Source organism: Phacochoerus africanus, chromosome 1 (genome assembly GCF_016906955.1).
Source record: "Phacochoerus africanus isolate WHEZ1 chromosome 1, ROS_Pafr_v1, whole genome shotgun sequence".
NCBI lineage: Eukaryota > Metazoa > Chordata > Mammalia > Artiodactyla > Suidae > Phacochoerus > Phacochoerus africanus.
The window spans coordinates 224,958,605-224,980,100 of record NC_062544.1 but is presented as its reverse complement, the minus strand read 5'-3'; the positions used below and the strand labels follow the sequence as shown (position 1 = coordinate 224,980,100).

Here is a 21,496-nt window from a genome sequence, read left to right as displayed (position 1 = left end):
TTTCACAGTCCCCTGGAGAATTATTCAGTTATTGTATGTCTGTGCTCCCACCTGCTCAGGAACTAAAAAAGACCTCTTTGCTAGGCTGAAAATCAGTTTTAAAAAATGATGATCATTGTTGGCAAATGAACAAGAGTTTCATTTCATCTCATCCTCATCCTCATCCCCATCGCCTCACCCCCTTAGTGAGATTTTCAAGACAGATTCAGTGTTTAGGGACTTTGTATCCCAGCTGTGCCTGTTCATCTTTTAAATGACAACTTCCTCTCTGGAACTGCTTAGAATCCTGAAGATACTTCCTCTACAGAACTGGAGAATGTTGGCCCACCCTCTTTACTCCTCCATAAGGGGCAGTTCTCTGGATTTCTGATCTTTGACTAGGTTCAAAGCAAGCACAGAAATGCCACTGTGATCTCCTTTAACACTTGGACATTCCCCTAAAATATATGCTGTGAACTAGGCTCAAATCCAACTAAGCTGAAAAATAGAGTGAAATTTTCTTATATGAATTTCACCTCAATAAATTATTAATAAAAAGAGAGTGAACCACAAGTAGATATTTGTTAGATTCATACATATCCATCCACACTTTTCTTCTGGTTCTTTTATGGGCTGCCGAAGATTCTGATAGGCATGAAAACTACAGCGTGTTAGAGAAAACTTTGGTTAAGGTACTATGGCCCTTCAATTTAGCTTCTCAGAAATATCTTTTGCTTAGTTAAATTGAAAATACCTAGGTTTACTAAAGATGGTTCTTAGAAAAAGTGGTGCACACCAATGTCTTAAAGCATTTAAAATTCAATCCTGTTTAAGAGAAAATTTGAAGTATTATCATCATTGTATTTAGAGCTATAAGAAGTAGATATAGGGCCGACTTTTTCTGTACTTGGAAGGATGAAGTGTTCCAACGATAATTGGAAAAAGTTAAATGAATTGAAACGTCCCAATTGAATGGATGATGTTATTTTAGTCCTGAAATTTAGGCATATATAGATTCTTGCCTACAGCTCTTTTGTAACATAATAAATGCAACTGTTGGGGCATCTTAGACTGAATCCAAAGCTCTCCGCTCCCTCTTCCCAAAAGGGAAAGGAAATTTAACCAGAGCAACAATCTTGGATATTAAATAATTACTTTCTACATGCGGCTTTATTAAATATTGATTCTTAAATATTGATGAAAAGCATTGCTCTTTTACCTAATTGGTTTAAAAATTTGACTAGACCCCAACAGATTAGTATAATGATACCCTTCATCTTCTTCGAACCAATATTCATCCAAGATTTTAGCTTTTGTTGAAAAGTAAAAATTTCCCATACCTCAGTTTCCTTTAAGACTTTATAAATTACAGAGCTCTCAAACAAACTGGCCAGTAAAATTCTAGGTGATAGTGATGAAGATGCCTGAAAAAGTACAGCAATTCATAATGACCCTCTTCCTACAAATAAGGGACTGAATTGGCATGTCTACATTAGTTAATTCACAGATAGCAACAACTTCACATAAAAATGAAAGAATTTTTAAGCTCAAGGCTTATTTGTGGCAAGGCTGAGTTTAAAAAAATAAATCTATTTTAATGAGATGCTGAACTGACTCTTTAGCCCTTAAATACCAGGGTGCTCTTTTTCTGGACTTCCTCCATCTATATATAATATATAAAATATATCTCACATATTTAGACTATTGGCCTTACTTTTTAAGATGGGTACAAGGTCAGGTGTCTCCTTTGAATTCCTGGAAAATATTGATTGTTAAATATTATGAAGTTGATGGAGGTTTTTTAAGTATATTTTAAAAAGAATCCCATGTGGATAGTTAAATTTCGTGTCTGCTCACTAGTGTGTCTACGGTGCCTAGCATTGTTCAATATTGTTACTGAATAGATGAGTCTGGATGTTGACATGATGCTTTCTGCGTGAAATAAATTAATAACATCCTGACTGCATGCTTCATTCACAACTGTTCATTTAACAGGGTTATGCTTCCATCTCTGAGCAGAGAGCTCCTGGCAGGGACAGCTGATCCCGTGCCCCAGACTGTGCTGTGTGCGTCCAGTAGGAGTCATCAGGAGCAGCGGGAGAGAGGGAAGGTGGGAGTGCATCAGAGCACTGAGCAGTGTGGCAGCCTGGCACTGGGAGGAGGGAGCAAGACAGGCCCCTCCCAAGTGCTTTTAATGCACTCCTTCATTCTTTGTATGGGCACATGAATAGTTAACTAAGAAAGAAAAAAACTTGCCTTGAATTTTACTGGAAATTTGTCAGTCCTTCTTTGACTCTCACATGCAGCTTATTTTCAAAACCACCTTTGTATACCCACTAGCATGTGGATGGACTTAAGGAATACAGGCCCATATGCTTCTCCAAGGAATGTCAGGCAGGGCAATGTCATGATAAACAGGATCTGGGTCACTGGGGCAGAGCTGGTATGACAGGTGGAAAACATAACTTGTGTTTGCCTGCTGTGATTTGTATTCTAAACTGGAGCAAAGGTCAAGTTCAGGCCAAGGTCAAGATTGGGGCCAAGCACAGGTCTTAGTTCATGATAAGCATTCTTTAATTATTGTCTTTTGAAGGAAATTTGCTGCATTGTTCACTGCTGTATTTCCCCAGTGTCTGAGACAGTGTTCATAAAAGTTAACTAGACTTATTGTGGTGATTATTTTGCAGTGTATACAAATATTGAATCACTATGTTGTATACCCGAACTTAATATAATGATTATATGGAGACTATAAGTAACCATATTGGGGCACCATGGTGGACAAAGGAGCTATCCAGAATTTTGAGTACTTGCCTAGACATTTCTTCTCATGGCTATACTTTCTATTCTTACCCTCCGATTTAATTTCCATGTGGAAAAAAAGTTATTTGCAGCCTATGTTATGCCGTAACATGATCAAATGGTAAAAATTTTGTATTCTAGTCTCTTGCCTTTGGTACTAGGATGGCTCTATTGATGATAATAGAAAACTAATTTTAAGCTGAAATTGCTCTGGGAATAAGAAATTGTGATTTAGTGAATGTATACCACTCTTTCAAAAGTAGAAGCAGTGTTTCCTACTCTTTTTAAAAATTCAGGAATTATGATCATTTCCTGAATTCAAATTTTGAAGGTCTGGTATGTTCATCACTGAGGTTGGACCACACATAGAAGAAAGTAGACATCATTTTTGGGACCGGCATTCTCAACAAATCCCTCAAAACCGTGGAACCCATTTGCATTTTGTACAAGGCTCTGATAGAACTTGTTTCTAAACTTTTAATGTATGCTTTGCCCAAACTTATTGGTTTCCTAACCAAACCTAAAATCTAGAAACCATACAATTTTTTTAAATCATAAAATTTTTCACAGAGACCTTCTCAGAAACCCTGAAAAACCAATATCTTTCAGAGGTCTTTGAGGAAAATCTAGGGGAGGCGTGACTTGAACTGTCAAAATACATCCACAAAAAGGCTGATTTAAGTTTGGCAATGGAGAGAGATTGAGTTAGACAAAGAAAGCCATAAAAAAAGAAAAAATGCCAGTGATTCTGGAAAGCCAAAAGGACATAAATTTTCCCATAAAATAATGTGTTTTCTCCTAAATTCTTCATCAGGGAAAGAAAGGAGGCTTGGTTTGAATTTCCAGGGTATTGTTGACTTCTTAACTCCAAGTATGGTGCCTGGCACAGGAAAAAAAGACTTTCAGTATTTGTTGAATGCTGTGATTTGAAGGAAATGAACATTGCTCTATCCCCTTCCCCTCCCCCCCGCCCCTGCTTTTCTCCCTAAAGGTTGAAAAAAATGATGAGGACCAAAAGATTGAACAAGATGGCATCAAACCAGAAGATAAAGCTCATAAGGCCGCAACCAAAATTCAGGCTAGCTTCCGTGGACACATAACGAGGAAAAAGCTCAAAGGAGAGAAGAAGGGTGATGCCCCAGCCGCTGAGGCGGAGGCCAATGAGAAGGATGAAGCGCCCGTCGCTGATGGCCCTGAGAAGAAGGAGGGCGAAGGTGCCACTCCCGCTGAAGCGGCCCCAGCCACTGGCCCCAAGGCTGAGGAGGCCGGCAAAGCCGGCGACACTCCTTCCGAGGAGAAGAAGGGGGAGGGCGCCCCCGACGCTGCCACTGACCAGGCAGCCCCCCAGGCTCCTGCCCCCTCCGAGGAGAAGCCAGGCTCTGCTGAGACAGAAAGTGCCACTAAAGCTTCCACTGACAACTCGCCGTCCTCCAAGGCCGAAGACGCGCCAGCCAAGGAGGAGCCTAAACAAGCCGACGTGCCTGCTGCTGTCACCGCTGCTGCTGCCGCCGCCACCACCACCCCTGCTGCAGAGGATGCTGCTGCCAAGGCGACAGCCCAGCCTCCGACGGAGACTGCGGAGAGCAGCCAAGCCGAGGAGAAGATAGGTGAGCGATGAAGTCAGGGTCGGACCCCAAGTGTGGGTGGGTCAGGGGGCCTATTGGGAAGGGCAGGCCACCTGCGCCATCAAGGGAAAGGGGAAAAGTCTAGGAGTTTTCAGGAAATCAAGGAAAGCTGTGCTAAATTTCCCAAAGTGGCCAGACTAGAGATAACCCGGTCACTTACATTCCCAAAGATCTCCAAGCAGCAGGGTCTAGACAGATCTGGCAATTATCTTTAATTGGATTGGCATCAAGAGTAAAAGGAGGTAATCCTGGTTTAAAAAAATATTCTGTGTGCTGGATAGACTTAGTTTAATAAGTAATTACTGAGGCTACATATATGTTATGGCTAGGAATTAGCTAATGTGATTATTTGGCTCTAGGAAGTGCCTGGTATAAATGCAGCCAACTCCCTATTGATTCAGATGATCTAGTTTGTGAATTGCCGACGGCAAAAACATAATCTCAGACCACCTTTCCCTATCCCACAATATGTTCCTGGGCATCCTCCCCACCATCAATTGGTGCGTAGTGTGAGTATGTGTATGTATGCTCAGAGAATGTTAATTGTAACATTAATCAGGGTCAAACTAATTAGGAAAATAAGTCTGTTGATGTTGCCAAAAACAAAAGAAAAACCCCAAATATAGAACATGTTGTGAAGTCAAACATAAATTATCATTTTATTATTGAAGACACTACTTTCTACCATATGCATACATAATTGAGGGTTGACAATGATTACAAAGAAGTACTGGATTCTATTTGGTTTGGAGTTCTAACTTGGAGTGTTTTCCTCTGTTATTGCCCAAAGAGCCTGTGTAGAATTGGAATAGAGCATTCCCAGTGCAAGATAAATTTGACAACTTCACTCCTGGACTAGACCTGTCCCTCACCCCAACTCATACATAGTGGTGAAGGAGGCCAATAGTCTCCAAGGTCTTTCTCTAGCTTAGTATGAACTATGCATACCTTTCAGCCCCAGACTTAAAAGATAAAGTTGCTTCTGTGCCTGTTTAAAAGGTTGGATTTACCTTTAGAATTTAGTGATTTAACCCATGATGTGCCCAAGGACCCAAACTTGGACTGGACCACACTGTGCCCTTGGGGAAAGACCTACTCCATGAGAATACTCTAGGAAGTGTCTTGCTATCTGACCATTAAATCGAGAAAGTAATTATTGGACATTTCCCATGATATCAATTTCTCCACATTAGATCTGCAGGATGATAGAAGATTATTCTAGATATTTTCAGGTCTACTTCTTACATCTTACCTCCCAAATTCTGTAAAAAGCCAGATTATGTTAACTATTATAGTTATTAGCATTCTCTAGCTTCAGATAAAACACATGCCTCTTTTTACCAGTGACTTATTTTAAATCTTTATTCTAACTACATACCTGCCCCAAGGGCCAGACCTTAAGGTTAAGAAGATGAGAATATTTCCCTGGAAAAGGTAAGGCCTGTGATAAGAAAGACTTTGATTTTAGTTCACTCAGCAAAACAAACCTTGTTAACTACTCTTCTTTAGGTTTAAGTTCCAGCCTTAGCTATAAGGGCTGGAAATCACTTTTCATATGACAGACTGCTTATTATGTAATTTTCAAAAATGTTAGAAATTAACCATGATTTTAAATATAAAAAATATTTGACATTGCTCAGATCATATTTTTTTTTAAACTGGGATTTCTGAAGTTGTAATTGGAGACAGAAAGACAATATGATTTTAGGTATATTTTCCTTTCATGGTTTGGAAAAGAGGACTGCTTGAGTCAAGGAAAAGTCTAAAAATAGTGTATTTTAAAAGAAATTCCGTTTTATTATTTTCGTTATGATAATTCAAATGAATTAATAAAATATTTTATGTAGTACATGCTCAATAAATGAAGATGAATGAATCAAAAGTGGACAGATTTAATTTATAGGTAATAATTTGTTTACTCATCTGTATGTTGTTCCTGCAGCCTTGCTAACTCCATTCACTTATTTGATTAAAGATGTGTCTGGTCAGTGAAAGCAAATAGAGATTGTGCTCTGTCCTAAATTGCACAATTTCTGCTTGAAAAATGTCTCAGTTAATCTGAGTTTAATATATACATTGAAAGGTAATTGAAAAGTATAGAAGAAGTTCAACTTAAAGGTAATCACAAAGGGCAATTTATTTGACATTGTTTCCGAGCTTTGGGTAGTTATTGTCATCTTGGTTGGATCTTGAAATGCTGCTTGTAGCTTCTTTCTGGACTGATATATTAGCCTTACCTGCTGTATATGACAAGCACAAATTACCCAGAGATAGTGAAACTCATGGAATCACAGAAACTAGAGGTGACAAGGTGATCTATCACAGCATATCAAGCCCAAATTCCCATGGGTCCTGTACTACCTTTTCCTCTATCTTCCATTGGATTTCTTTCTAATCCAGGTTAAAAATCACAGTATTTCCAATCCAGCTCTACTGTTTGGGAATGGATGGCCACCCTGGGTTGCTTTAGGGATCTATGGCTGCCTGGAGGGGTGTAAAGAGCCATCTGAGAAAGTGAAGTGGGGTTGGGAGCAGAACAAGCCAAAAGAGAGATTTAAGACAAAAATAGCTGTCAGTAAGAGGGTCCAAAATTTTGGACCAGTCTGATCACTACTTTAATACAAACGGAAATTCTTTCTGAATTAAAAATATTTTGTTTATTTTACTTCCTTTGCTATTAATGGGTTTATTACAGAAGGATGTCATTTGCATTAGGACCTTTGGAATTGTCCCCCCCTCCACCGCCCCTGCTTTTTTTTTTTTTTTTTTTTTTACATCCTCCAGCTCGGTCTCCCTGTCTCTTCTTTGCCACCCTACTTGCCCATCTCTCCATATGCCTATGATCAAAAAATTTCCCTGCATTTCCAATGATGGCTCCTTTGTAGGAAGAGGAGTGTTTTATGGCATCTCTAAGACACTGCCCCTCTTCAGCCAGGAAGAGAAAACTTGCAAGCCTCTTTTGTGATAATGTCTTTAATATCTCATGCTGGTTAGTGTCATTGGGCACTCAGTGAAAGAATTCTCTCCTATGTCTCTTCTCTGTGATAATCTGTTGACTTTCCCCAGTAAAGGACTCCAAAATTTCTGCTCTGGCTATATTCAGTGATGTAATGTTACCAAGGTAACATCCAGGAGGCTAGAAATCAGAGATGTTGACTGGGTAGCTGCCATAGGACACTTGACTGATACTAGTAAGAAGTGTAACTCTGGGATCCCCTAGATTTCCTGTGTGCTGATTTTGGCTACATTTTATTTTCATGGTTTCTTTACCTTTTTCATGGTTTCAGTTTTGATTTGATATGTGGTTTCAACCACTTCCCAAATTTATACACAACTCATAAAGAGGTAAAATTTGGGTTTTGAAAGTCCATAAATACTGTCTATAAAACATGGGCACCTGTCAGCTACTCAGTGGCACGCTGCTTAAATACTGTTGATTATTAAGCTTTTATGGAGGACTTTTATATTGCTAGAGTGATCATTTTTATTGGGTTTTCTTGACAACAATCCAATGGCATTTGGTAATATTTTCCTTTCTAATTTTACATTCTGAGAATAGGGGCAAAGCAAATGGATATTCTGCCCACAGACACAGAATGGGGGTTGCATTGGTAGACCCCTAAATCCTCACCTTAACCTCAGCCTTGCAGTTCTGTACTTTTCTTTTAAGGTGCTATATTTTATCTCAATTCCTGCATTTCCTCTTTATTTTAGCAGTTGTGATAACTCTGATTATTGTTGGGAAGTACTAACCAGGTCCTAGGACATTCTGTGTCCTGCATGCCCAGTAAGATAATGCTGAAGAAGAATGTCGGACTTGAATAAAGAGACCAGAGTTCTAACCTCCAATATTTTTACTAATCAGATGTGGATGTTAAGCAAGTCATTGCTTCTCTCTGGGCTCATCTTTAAGAGAAAGGACCAGGATAGTTGGTTTTTAAGGTTTTGTCAAGGTTTAAAATGCATAGTTTCTATAATAAATATAGAATAGCATTTAATAGCATTTATTAAGTGTCAGACCCTGTGCTATGTGGGAATTGTCTCATGTAATCATCAGAACAATGCGATGCTGTGGTGTAAGTGCTAAATTTCCCCTTCCCCTTTTACAGAGGAGGAAATGAGGTTTAGAGAGGATGAGGCACAAAATCAGCAGCAGCAGCTGGCAAGCAGCTAAACCAAGAGCTGACCTCTGACAGCCTGTTTGCAGAGGTCCTTTACTGAACCCCAACACCCAGGAAGAAATGAAGACAAGAGGAATGTCTAAGAGCCCTAACATCATGTCCTAATCCAAGAACATCTCCCTCATTTGTATCACTGGATACTCCAGACTCTTGCCTGGGAATCATTTGTGATCACATTTATAGATGGGTATCCAGTAATTAGCCATACTCCTTGGCTATAACTTACTTATAGCTCCATCACCCCTAAATTATTGGGAATTTTAAACTGGCCTTGTGTCTTGAATTCTTAGTTTCAAAATCCTTCAAGCACTGTTTGAGGAGTCCCCAGAGAACTATAAAGATAAGTTAAAATTGCTTGTTCTTAGCAGGAATACTGCTGACTCCATTAAATATGCCAAGAGAGCTGAAATTTAGAAATTGAAAATTTCAGAACTCAATCAGATGAAAGTAATTTCATGTATCCTACACAATTCCTACCCTAGATTTATCTTATCAGAATTAGTATCTCTTAAAATTCTTATTTCTATCTTTGTTCCTCACTTTTGGCAAGTGCCTTTCCAAAAGACCCTGATACCTTTATATTTACAATTAAAATAATATAAAGGACTTAATAGGTAGGACAAATAGAGCAATCACTATCTCTTCAAACAAAAAATTTAAGCAGAGGAGTTGCCATTATGGCTCAGTGGTAACAAACCCAAATAGTATCCATGAGGACTCAGGTTCGATCCCTGGCCATGCTCAGTCGGTTAAGGATCTGGAGTTGCTGTGAGCTGCAGTGTAGGTTGCAGACATGGCTTAGATCCCACGTTGCTGCGGCCTGGCATAAGCCTGTGGCTACAGCTCCAATTCAACCCCTAGGCTGGGTACTTCCATATGCCATGGGTGAGGCCCTAAAAAGACAAAAAAAAAAAAATTAAGCAGAAAAAAGAAGAGATGTTTTAGAGTCAAGAAACTCATATTTTGAGGCTTTTTATCCATTCTTTCAGAGCTCATATTTAATCACTACTATTGTCATATAAAAGAAGCCAATATACAGAAAGGCATGTAAATAATTCTCCCAATTTTAAAGTGGTAAAACTATATTTGGAACTAAAACTCAAACAATATTTCTTAAATAAAATATGGAGTATTTTTCAGATGCTAATGCAATTTGTCAAATATTTTTTCTCTACACACACACACACACACACACACACATATACAGCCGATTCCAAAAAGAGTAAAAGGAGGAGAAGGAAGAATCAAAGAGTGGGGAGAGTTACATAGTCAGTCCATTTGACTAAACATAGAGAGAAAGCAGAGTATCCAGTCTAATGGACCATAAATCATTGAGTGGTCATTACTCTTACTTTATTCTCACAATCATAGTAGCTTCATTAAATAAAAAATGAAAAGCTCTTTATAACCACATATAAAAGGAAGGGAAGATGGAAACCAGCAGTTCTGTGTAAAGCTACAAGACTGGAGTCCTTGAAGATCTCACAAGACAGCATGGTTTACAGAATGCATAAAGAGGAGGGAAAGGTTTGAAAGGTTGTGTAAGTTTTGCCAGACCTCTTTGTCGCTTTTATAATTTATGCCATAAGAAAATGACTGAATCAGGTACTGAGCCTCAGACCAATTCATATTACGAAGAAAATTTGAAACATTGCCTTCTTCAAAAAAAATCTTTAGCCAGATATTAATCTCACAGAATAAAGCTTGGCTCTCTGACCAAATCATTTATTGTGAGGCCTATTTAAAAGGTTGCCCATAAATTGTTTTCCCAAGGATGATGACAGCATCATGTTTTTAATAGATCCAGTATCTTGTAGAAAGTATAATAGTACAAACACTCTGTATTTTCAGCATAATAGATTAAATATTACCTAAAATCAAAAGACCTGTGTTCTTATTGAGATTCTGCTGATGATTTCAGGCCACCTCTTTTGCCCTCTGAGCCTAGTTCCAACATCTACAAGTAAGTGCATTCAACTAGGTGTTCTCTGCCTTCTGGCTTCAAAAGGCAAATGTGCAATGGTAGACTAAAGAGCATCTGGAAGAGTAGGCATGTGGCCTCTTATTCAACCATTCTCACTTCCCTGCAATCCCTTATTTTCTAAACTATTAGATAGTGAGTATAGGAGACAGGGCAGATAGTAGAGAAGTCTGGATAGATGGGCTCAGATTTCAAGAAGAGAGAGCACTAAGAAAGTTTATGGTTACACTGGAGGCCAAGGAAACTGCAAGGAAATCTCAAAGGAATTTTCTAACCACCTTACACTTGAGGTTGAAAATAAGGGGTTGACAGTGATGTTTTTGGATATAATTAGACTTTTTGCTTTTAGGCGCATAGTTTTTTATGGAAAACTACAGCTAGAGTGGCATAGTTATAACTTAGACTTAATTTACCATTGATTTACTTTTAGTACCCATCTTATTTCATTTAAGTAATTAAAAGAGCTTCTAGAGTATATAAAACCATGGATTCTTGAATAGAGCAATTGATGCATTTGACAGACAATTGTGATAGATAAGCTTTTTAAAGATTTTGTCAGTAAACCATCACTAAAACGTAAGAATGATATGAATAGGCCTAATACAACTTTCTTCCAATTCTTTTTCTCACCCTACAGCTGCAGTAATTGGATCTTTGACCATTAGTGAAATTGGCTAACAGGCCCAAGGGTTTGAAATTGATCTATTGTACATTGAAGAAGAAATGGTGTAGATGATGCACGATATGATTACTCAGTACTTTCCACATGTATTTTCAATCTTCAAATCACAAATTAGGAGATTGTAGAAGATAAAATATTTTAGCACAGTTGTCCCACACCATTGTATTTGAAATGGAAACTGCAGTAGGTACCCTAGAGGGCTATTTGCCCTTCTTTATGAATCATGTTCAATATTAATGTTCTTCCCTGGATGCATATATGTATCTATAGTCAAGTAAGTCTTGAGGCTGGTCGTTCTTTGTTTTTTGTTTTTTGTTTTTTCCCAGTGTGAGTTGGTATAATATTTTGGATTTTGGAATAGAAACCATAAACTATTCACCTAAATGGTCCCTTGTGCATGTGTCTCTACATAGAGACAAACATTTTTATAGCCCTGCAATAATATTCTTTTTACCTTGGGGTATGAAAAAATGAAGAATGTAATTTAGATATGCTTAAACACTGTATCCATTCCCGGTAGCATACTCTTCTGCCAACTCACAAACACTTACGTAAACACACACACACATACACACACACATATACACACACAGATTCAATATGTAGGGAAAGGTCTGCCCAAGAGTTCAGGCCATTAGAGAAAATCTGGAAGAACAATGAACTACATGTTTTTCACTCTTCAGACCAACAAGAATTGGGGACTGGCTCCAGGCACATCTCTCTGTCTCTCAGAGGCTATGTATGGAAAGTAAAACTCTTTTCTGTGCGGGTTATGTTATCAAGATGTGTTTGTGAATCTACAATGAGATGGGGAGAACTAGGAGTTAGGACTAAGGCTACCTGTGGTGAAATTCATAGTAGATGAAAATTAAAGCCCTGCTTAGGCTAAATAGGGGAGCGAGTCCAAGAAGACTTCTTGGTATAGAGTTAACCTCAGCTGAATCTTGAAGGACAAGATGTATCTTAAAAAAAAAAAAAGATATCTTTTATTTTGAAAACTTGAGAAACCACCTTTCATTAAAATTAACACAAAAATACAAATAATTTAATTCAAGTCATAATTCAGCAGTAGCTTTTGAAGATTAATCCTCAGTGGGAAAAGTTCCATGATACATTTTGTTTAGAAGTATTTGATGAATGAGTTAAGAATGAATGTACAATGTTATTATCATAGACAAAATTCTAAACTGACCTAAAAGACTGGATTCCAATCTTAACCTAATTTTACCTTTGAGCACAAAAATTACTTGAGTTCTTTGAGTGCAAGTCTACCCTTCCATAAAACAAGAACGTTGGACAGAGGATTTAAAAATCATTACGATGTCTAAAAGAGCTCTACAATACCCATTATGAAGCAGTTTCTAAGTAACAATGGGAGGCAGACACTTGCTTAAACAGAAAGGTGTGCTGATGTCAACCTTTTATTTTGGAAGCTGAATACAGAAGCTCACTGGAAAGGTTTGTTGTCACTCAGGGACATACATCATCCCTGAGGTAGCCAGAATTCAAACCACTTAGGGCTTCAGAGACCAAGGTGAGCGTTTTGCATTATGTTGAGAAACATATTGAAAACAAGAGGAAACCAAAGCTGCTCCCTTCTGAAAGCAGGTGATTAATTTCATTCCACTCCATGAGTGACCTGTGTGTGGCTCTTGCCAGTGTGTGACAGGTACACCCAGGGAAGGAATGATCTGCCAGGTTCCTTGGCTCCTTTTCCTCATCTGACATGTTTAAGTAATCTTTGCAAGGTGTTAAGAGTCTACTGAACCTGCTGTGCCCCACTATAGGATGAATGGTTAATACGTTCCCAAACCAACAGTGTTGGGCCAGAGACCAGAAAATAGACTTTCCCGCTCCTGTTGCCTATTCTCCTTTTCCACAGTAGTGTAAACATAATTTGCATATAGCTTGTAGCCTTTCAGACTAGACCACAGGGGACATTGGACTGGGAGGATGAATGGATTTCTCCCTATATGTAAACTGTAACTTGAAGCAACTCTTTTTTTTTTAAATCTTGGCATCTACCTAAAAAAAATCATTGAAATATAATTGATTTACAATGTTGTGTTAGTTTTAGGTTATAATAAATTGATTCAGATAGGTAGATAGATTAGATAGATAGGAAGATAGATATGTCCTTTTTATATTCTCAAGATATTGACTATAGTTCCCTGTGCTATACAGTAGGTTCCTTGTTGGTTATATATAGTAGTGTGTATATTTTAATCGCAATCTCCTAATTTATCTATCTCCTCCACCCCCTGAAGCAATTCTCATGTATTTGACAAAATGACAGAAAGGTCTCCTCCTTGTGAAACTGTCTCTACTTCAATTTAAGAAAGTCAGAGAGTTTAGCAGTATGGTTGGAGCATCTTCCCCACTGGTGTAATCAGATCCTTTGAGAAAGAAGCAGCTGTCATAGATGTTTGTCTTCCTGCTTCCTTTTCCTTTAATGTAGGTGGCTTAATTCCAGTCGGTGGAGGGGAGAACCTGGCTTCTATTGGAAGATACAAGCCACTTTCCTTTTCCTAGCCAGTTTTTACAAAAGGAAAAACAGAGGGTAAAAATGAAGCAAAACCTTATCACTTTCTGCTTAGATATTTATGTGCGCTTTTTACCATGGCAGAAAAGTAGACATTTAAGATGTACTGTTATATTTGTAGTATGTGGAGAGCGGTCTGGATACAAGGTTCGTGCTGTTGTCAAATTACACATTGCTTTTGAACTTCTATGAAGAGAAACCCTTCTCTTATTTTCTTAACCTCCTGATAGAGAAGTTTTTGTAAGAATACCATACAATTAGTGAAGAAATTGCTTTTGATGTTCAAGATTAATCTGGAATTCTAGTTACATATTGATCACATCAGGAGTCTCCACCAAAGAGTCAGTTTAAAATATGAGTTAGAATGAACATTTATCACACTTTCAGATATTACCGAATAATATTTCTCCTTTCACTCTTCCTATATTTGTTTTAGTCATTGTCTGACCATTTCCCCTGAGGTACATGATGATTGTGACTATATATGGATATGTGTGCAATGTAAAAAATAAAAATTAAAAAAAGCCCCAAACATAAATCAATCATGATGGATGGTTTTATCAGATATCTGCAGTAATGTGCTGACAAACTGATTCTCAAAAAACAAAAAATAAAAACAAATAGCCCCCCCCCAACTGAAAAATCCCTGATTTGTAGTGTTTGTTGTAAATGCTCCCATTGTGGCTGATCCCAGGCTGCCAACGTCTTGTCACCAACACACAGTTAGCCCATGAGAGCCAGCTCCATAGTACCCTAAGTCTATATATTTCAATAATTTAATAAACTTTACTTTTGGAGTTCCTTTTGTGCCTCAGAGGGTTATGAACCCAGCTAGTATCCTGAGGATGGGGGTTCAATCCCTGGCCTCATTCAGTGGGTTAAGGATCCAGCATTGCTGTGAGCTGTAGTGTGGGTTACAGACACAGGTCGGATCCCACGTTGTTATGGCTGTGGTGTAGGCCAGCAGCTGCAGCTCTGATTTGACCCCTAGCCTGGGAACTTCCATATGCCACAGGTTTGGCCCTAAAAAGCAAAATAAATAAATAAATAAACAAACAAACTTTACTTTTTGTAACCAAAATACTGGAACCATAATTATCAGTTTCCAAACAATGCATCAGTAGAGAAACACATAAATATCAATTTATAATACTCACATACTTGTATACATATGTAGTGATGCCTTGAGAACTAGTTTGAACATTTGCAGTGATTTCTGTTCTGCATTGTTACACTCATTATAAAGATTAGGGAAAAAATTAAAGTTTAGAATTGTAATAATTACTACTGAAGGGATAGATGAATATATTGCCCTCAAAAGTGTGATCTGAGTGGCATCTTTTTAATGAATTGAAAGGCCTTTTATCTTTTTGAAGGTGAATTTAGACTTCAGATTGAATTGTGACCATGGCTAATTTTTCTAACTTCTAATGCAGAGGATGGGTTGTCTCTTTCCTTTCCTCTGATAATTAATTTTTAGTGTGAATGATGCCTTTAATTCTAGGCAGAGCATTATAATACAGTGAATTCATAGAAAGTAGGATCAGGTTAGTAATTTTTGAAGAGTAAAGGTTTCAAAATTTTTAATTTGGGCATCATTATATGCCCATATATATGAAACTTATTTGAATACTTGAATTTGAAACTTATTTGAATTTGAATATATATATATATATATATATATATATCTCAATCAAATCCCCAAACAGAGCTGCTCTGGTTGAGAATGGTAGTGGGGAAATGGCGATGGCTGGAGACCCCAGAGCTCCTCTTACTCTGCCTTCTATCCCTCCCTCTAAATGGACCTTCTCTGGGCTCTGAAGTATAGCTTGAAAACTACAAATAGGAGGAATTTCTCTGTTACTGACTTGATACCCATGGCCAAATGGTCAGGTGAGATGTGAACCTGTCAGTCGGTCTCACTCACTGCAGCTGACTTTATGACGTATATGAGTAACTGTAGCCAGGCTGATTAAGTAGTGGATTGTGTATATTACTTAGAAGGTCAAAAGAAACCCTCCCCTCATGTAATAGTCCAGTTGTGTAGTCATAGATAGAATTGGCCTGAGTAACCTCCAGGCATAGTGTCGATACATTAAACTATGTTATGTTTTGTTTTGGTTCCAAATAGTATTAAAGCCATGCAAAATTTATTTTATAAATAATAAGCCCAAGTTTTATTTTCTAAAACATTGTTTTAAAACACCAAATCAGTGGGTTTGGAATCATTTTCCTTGGATCCCTAAAATTCCAGGCAGTAGCATGACAGAAGTGGTTTCTGGGAATTGGGTTGATTTATAGAAGTCAGGTTGGAGGAAGGGGCTGGGGGTTTGGGTCCTCCGCCATCCCACAATCTCCTTTTCCACCACTGACTATTTCTGGACTTCCGTAAAACTTTGGCATTTTAACTAATAATAATTGAAAATTACTGCTGTAAACATAAGGCCAATTTCAAAAATATTTGAGTTTGGGCATCATTAAAACTCAACTAAAAAAAAAAATCAAAAACTCAGCCAAACATAATTCAGAACTTATCTTTTCATTCAGGTATCCACTTTATACTTAATTAGTTTGTTTTTCAAACAGATCGTCTTTCCAGATATATTAGATGACTTGTTTAAATTCTGATTGTTCAAATTCAAATAGGAATTGTTCAGACTGTTAAAATTCTATATGAATTTATTTATAGTGCAAATTGTTATGAAAAGGAAGTGGGTGACTCACCCAGGGTTACTAACCAAGACTGAATAAAATTACTACATCCATAGCTTCTGGGTCTTTACGAAGAAGAAGCAGACTAATAATGCAATAATATTTTTTTAGTTTTGCTCCAATTTGCAACATAATTGTGTAAACAAAACATTCTCTGTGATGAGATAACACTTAAGGAATTCCATCTATGTAATTTTTAAATATCCACAAAAATAAGATTTCTAGAAAGCTAAAGCCTAAAATCTGTCTCAAGGATTCTAAAAAAAAAAATGTCACCTTTCTTTCTCCACTCCTTAGCAACAGTGAATAATAACTGTCTGTGTCTCTGTCAGAAAGGATTAAAAAGGAAACATCCATGTGCAGTAGAGTCAGCTTGTTTAACTCCATAGATTAACATCTTAAATGTCATTTGATTAATATCACATCATGAAACAGTCCAGCTGGGTAAAAGCAGTAGATCCAATAATGGCATGATTATCTTTGGCTTAGGGTTGGAGGGGCTTTGACTTACCATTTCTAGCAGACTACTTGAAGACCACTCATACAAAGCCACAAACTTATACCTATCCATACAGATACCCACCATAAAACCTTCCAATGCTTATTTTTGGAATGAAATCTCAATTATAACCATGGCCTGCAAGGCCCCATATGATCTGACTTCTGCTTCTCTCTCTGACCGAATGCCCTACTCTGTCCTTCTTTGCCCTTCTCCAGCCATCCCACATTTCTTAGTATCTTGAACACACACAGCTTGTTCCTATCTTAGGGCCACTGCACTTGCTTTCTCCCTCCATCTTCCCATAGCTGCCTCTTAGCCCTGAGGTCTCCATTCAGATGCTTCTTGCTCAGAGAAGACTTTCCTGACCATTTGACCAGGATAGCATCACCCTGCCAGCCCCATCAGTTCTACCACATTACCCAGTGTGTGTTCTCCATATCACTCTCAGTGCCTCATGTGACTGCATTTATTTATCAAAATTCTTACTTATCTGTCTCTCACTAGACTTTCTGTTCCCTGAATGCAGGGACTGGGCATCCTTTAGCGGAGCTTCCCCTGTGCTCAGAATGGACCCCAACACAAAGATAGCCCTCGATGGACATCACTGATGGACTAAGAATATAAATTTCACCCATGGAAACATTTCTTTTCCTTAGCTGCTTGTGGAAGAGAAAGAATCATTTTGTTTTTCAAATTTGAAGACTCACAAAATTTTTCTAGGCTAGAGTCCAACTTCATTGCTTACAGCGCAACTCGCATCAACTTTGTAAATTAGCAACCTCTTTTCCATGACCTATCACCCAGGCACCCAAACACTATGTATCTGGAGGAGGGTGTTTGGCTCATAAATTGGCCGGAGTGTGAAAAGGAGTTTGGGCCCCTAGGAAGAACAGGTGAGGTGTGTGGATGGGGATGCTTCACTGAACAAAGAGGAAGGAGGAAGTAGAAGAGAAGACTGGGGCAGAAGATGGGAGAGGAAAGGGGAGAAGAGAAGTAGAAGAGGGACAGAAATAGAAGAATCAGAGGAGGCAGAAAGCATAAGAAAGGAAGTAGAGGAAGAGGAGAAGGTAGAAACGAGAAAGAGGAGAAAGCAGGAAGCATAGGAGAAGCAGGACTTGGAGGGGCAGTGATGAGGGAGCGGAGGAAAGGCATGAGCAGTGGGGGTCCCCCTTGCTCAGCTGCCAGCACACCCTCCTCTCTGGTAAAAGGATGTGGTTTGTAAGGTGTCCTCCCTCTTTAGCACTCTCTATTCTTCACTTCACAAATAGCAAGCCCTAAAGGGCTCCCTGGCAAATGGATTTTCTGTCTCAGAGCAGATCTAAGTGGCAGATGGGGCCCGGCTCCCCAAGGAGAGACCTGCTCCCCCCCTCCCCTCAGGCTCACTATTGTTCCAGACCTTCTGCAGCACCAGTCCCCAGCCAGCGCAGCCACAACAAAGTGAGAGACAACGCCTCTGTGGCTTCCAGGCAGGAAAAGGAAAGAGGAGCTTTTACTGCCCCACAAGTTTAAGTGGAGGCCCATTTTCATCCTAGTACATTGCGGATTCCAAGGCACCTTTCAGAAACATCTTTTACTGAGAACATCTTGTAGGGAAACAATTTTGGAATTGCATCCTCCTGGGTTCTCCACTGTGTGGCTTTCCTGATTTGTTAAGATTGAGATAATAACACTACCCTCAAAGTTGTGGTGATGATTTAAAATGTAACACATGTAAAGATATAGAATAGGTATATAGGTATTGAATAGGTCTTCAAAGAATATCATTTTGTGTTACCATTTTTCCTGATAATCTATGTAGTTCTCATAATCCCCTCCCCCCATATGAAAATCCTCTGGGCGAATCTTCAAATTGGAGATGGCAAAAGCAAGGATCCTCTATCACCTTTTTGTATGTAAAATAGTTAATGGAAGAGATTCCTCGAGCAAATAAAGAAACACTTTCTTGGGGGGCAGGGGGACTCAAAGTAAATTATTTCAAAGAGTATAAAGTACAACAAAAGAAACATGCATTACTTAGTGGATGCTGCAACAGTAGACAGAGAATTGCAACAGCCATGGATTTGGTCGGCTCTCTTCCTTGGAGGATTGCAGTGCAAGGGAAAGATCACGGGTGTTAGAATTGGACCTCTGTTTGAATTGAAGGCCTGATCTCTAGCCAACTTTAGGCCACTAGCTCAACATCAGTTTTGTCATCTGTGAAACAGTGCTCTGTCTTCACTGCTGAAACTAGTAGTTGCCAATAGATCATATGTAAAGTGCCTACTGCGGTATCTTATGAAACACACGGTAAGTGTCTAATAGAAAGTCACTATTGCTTCTGGTTCCTTTCAACTGAAGCTATTGGGAAACTTTCTTTTTTCCTTGGCACTACGCTTCTGATTTTATAAAGGAAATTAATAGGCAAATAGGATGTGTTTTATGACCAGCAAGAGAGACACCTAATGATTTGTAGTCTCTTCTGGGAGTCAGAGACTCTTCTATTTGGCCTACCTTATAGCTCAGCAAGGTTACAGAGTCCTTACATTATCAGTAATGATTGAGTTTGGAAGTCAGCCAAGGCCACCAGGTAGTGATGTTAGGATTAATTTAGGCTCCATGTAATTGGTCCCTGGGAAACTGCAATCTAGGGATTCAACAGAAAATGTCAGCATCCCTTAAGGGAAATAGCTAATACACTCTTTCTAGGTAGATACCAGCTATATACTATCACATCTTGGATTTCAGTCTTACAAACTTAGACCTAAAAGAATACTTAAAAATCTTCTACACCTGGAAACTGAGTGGTCTTCAGAAGGATCCTTTAATCCCCTGAAATTATTTGCAACATGGTACACTGTGTGTGAATATGGATGATATCCTGGCGTCCTTGACTTTCATCAGATATTCAACTGGGACCATGACATAAAGACGAGGATCCACTGTACTGGAACACTCTCCAAGCGTATTGTTGTGTATTTTAATGAAAGACGAAACATGCTCTGGGATCCAGTTTGCATGGTCTGTCCATGGCCACGTAATGAGTTAAGATCAGAATAGAGGGAATAAACCAGATGTCCCAAAGGCTATATTTATTTATCAATATGCATAATCTCCATATAGCACTAGGCACTATGGGGGATATAAATGCATAAAAATGAGTATCTGTAGTCATGGAAGTTACAATCTGGTTGAGAAAGAAAAGTAAGTGTCTTAAAAAAAAAAAATCCGGGACCAGCCAAGGGCAGTGTAAGTGCATGCCAGCTTGCAGGCTGCAGTCTGTAATTGCAGTGAAGGAATTCTGAGGTCAGGATGATGCACAGGGTCCAAAGGAAAGAAATGAACATCACTATGGAGTATTGGGGAAGATACTGGCCCAATAGCTTGTGTCATTGTGGGGAAGGTGGGGTATGCTAAACTTGCCTATTGATAGCTTTCAAGTGGTCAGAGAACTTCACACTTAGTGTAGTAGTTAATAGAGTGTGAATGGACGTTGGTTGAAGTTTTTACTTTATTATTTTTGCTCCACAAATGACTGTTTCTACAGTGTCCACACTAAGCCCAGTCAACACTTACAAATAATTTTTAGTCTTTTCGTTAAAGTGGCTTCAATGAACAGTATTTAAACTGAGCTTTTAATCATTTTGGAAGGTCTGAACAATAAAAAAATAATTCCAGGATTGCTTAAAAAAATAGAACCTAGTTTCAATAGGCTCTTCCAACCTTATCACATCACTCTATCGCTTGCCTGCAGCCTCTTCTTCCCTGAGAGTGATTCCAGACTTCCACCCAGGCGCCCAGGCTAAGAACGGAATTACGCTGGTGCCCTCTGCTGGGAGGAGATGAGAAGTTCAGCAGGAAACAATGGTGTCCTGGTCTTTGCACTGTAGGGGTGGAGACTGATTCTGGGCCCACAGCCGCCTCCAGGCTGTATTCATTTGGTGCTATTTAAAGTCCCCCCAATCAGGTGTGCTCTGGCATCACGCCCAAATTCATTAACCAGAAACAGTAATCAGATTTTCTATTGTAAGGAGATTGTCAGTTAATTTTTCAAAGTAGCCCAAGAAAACAGTTCCTTTTTCCTCTGACATTTTGAAAGCCAGACCCTCCTCTCAGGGAACACAATACCATGACTCATGGTGGGTGGTGGCCATCTTGCTACCAAACGGTACCTCTTGAGAGGCCAGTGAGAGATTCTGAGGCTTTTTTTTTTTTTTCATTTTTGGCTGCCCTGCAGTATACGGAGTTCCTGGGTCAGGGATCAGATCCAAGCCGCAGTCACAACCTAAGCCGCAGCTGTGGCAACACCAGATCCTTAACCCACTGTGCCAGGTTGGGGATTGAATCTGCCACCCAGCACTCCCAAGACACCAGTGATCCCTGTTGCGCCACAGCGGGCACTCCTAAGGCCATTTTTTTTTTTTTTAATCCTGTTTAATTATTATCATTTTCTAATGGCAGGTAAAGCACATTGATATTCATTGCTGATTTCTTGGCTCGGATAATCAGAATTA

At 38.9% G+C, this 21,496-nt stretch overlaps 1 protein-coding gene across 1 annotated transcript in view; it reads left to right on the top strand.

The window, feature by feature from the left end:
• The window catches only part of GAP43 (growth associated protein 43), a 93,839-nt gene that overhangs the window by 49,596 nt on the left and 22,747 nt on the right, over positions 1 to 21,496 (top strand). Inside the window, exon 2 of the mRNA XM_047791794.1 lies at positions 3,773 to 4,388. Within this exon, the coding sequence (XP_047647750.1) occupies positions 3,773 to 4,388 (616 nt within the window). The remainder of the gene's footprint in view (positions 1 to 3,772; positions 4,389 to 21,496) is intronic.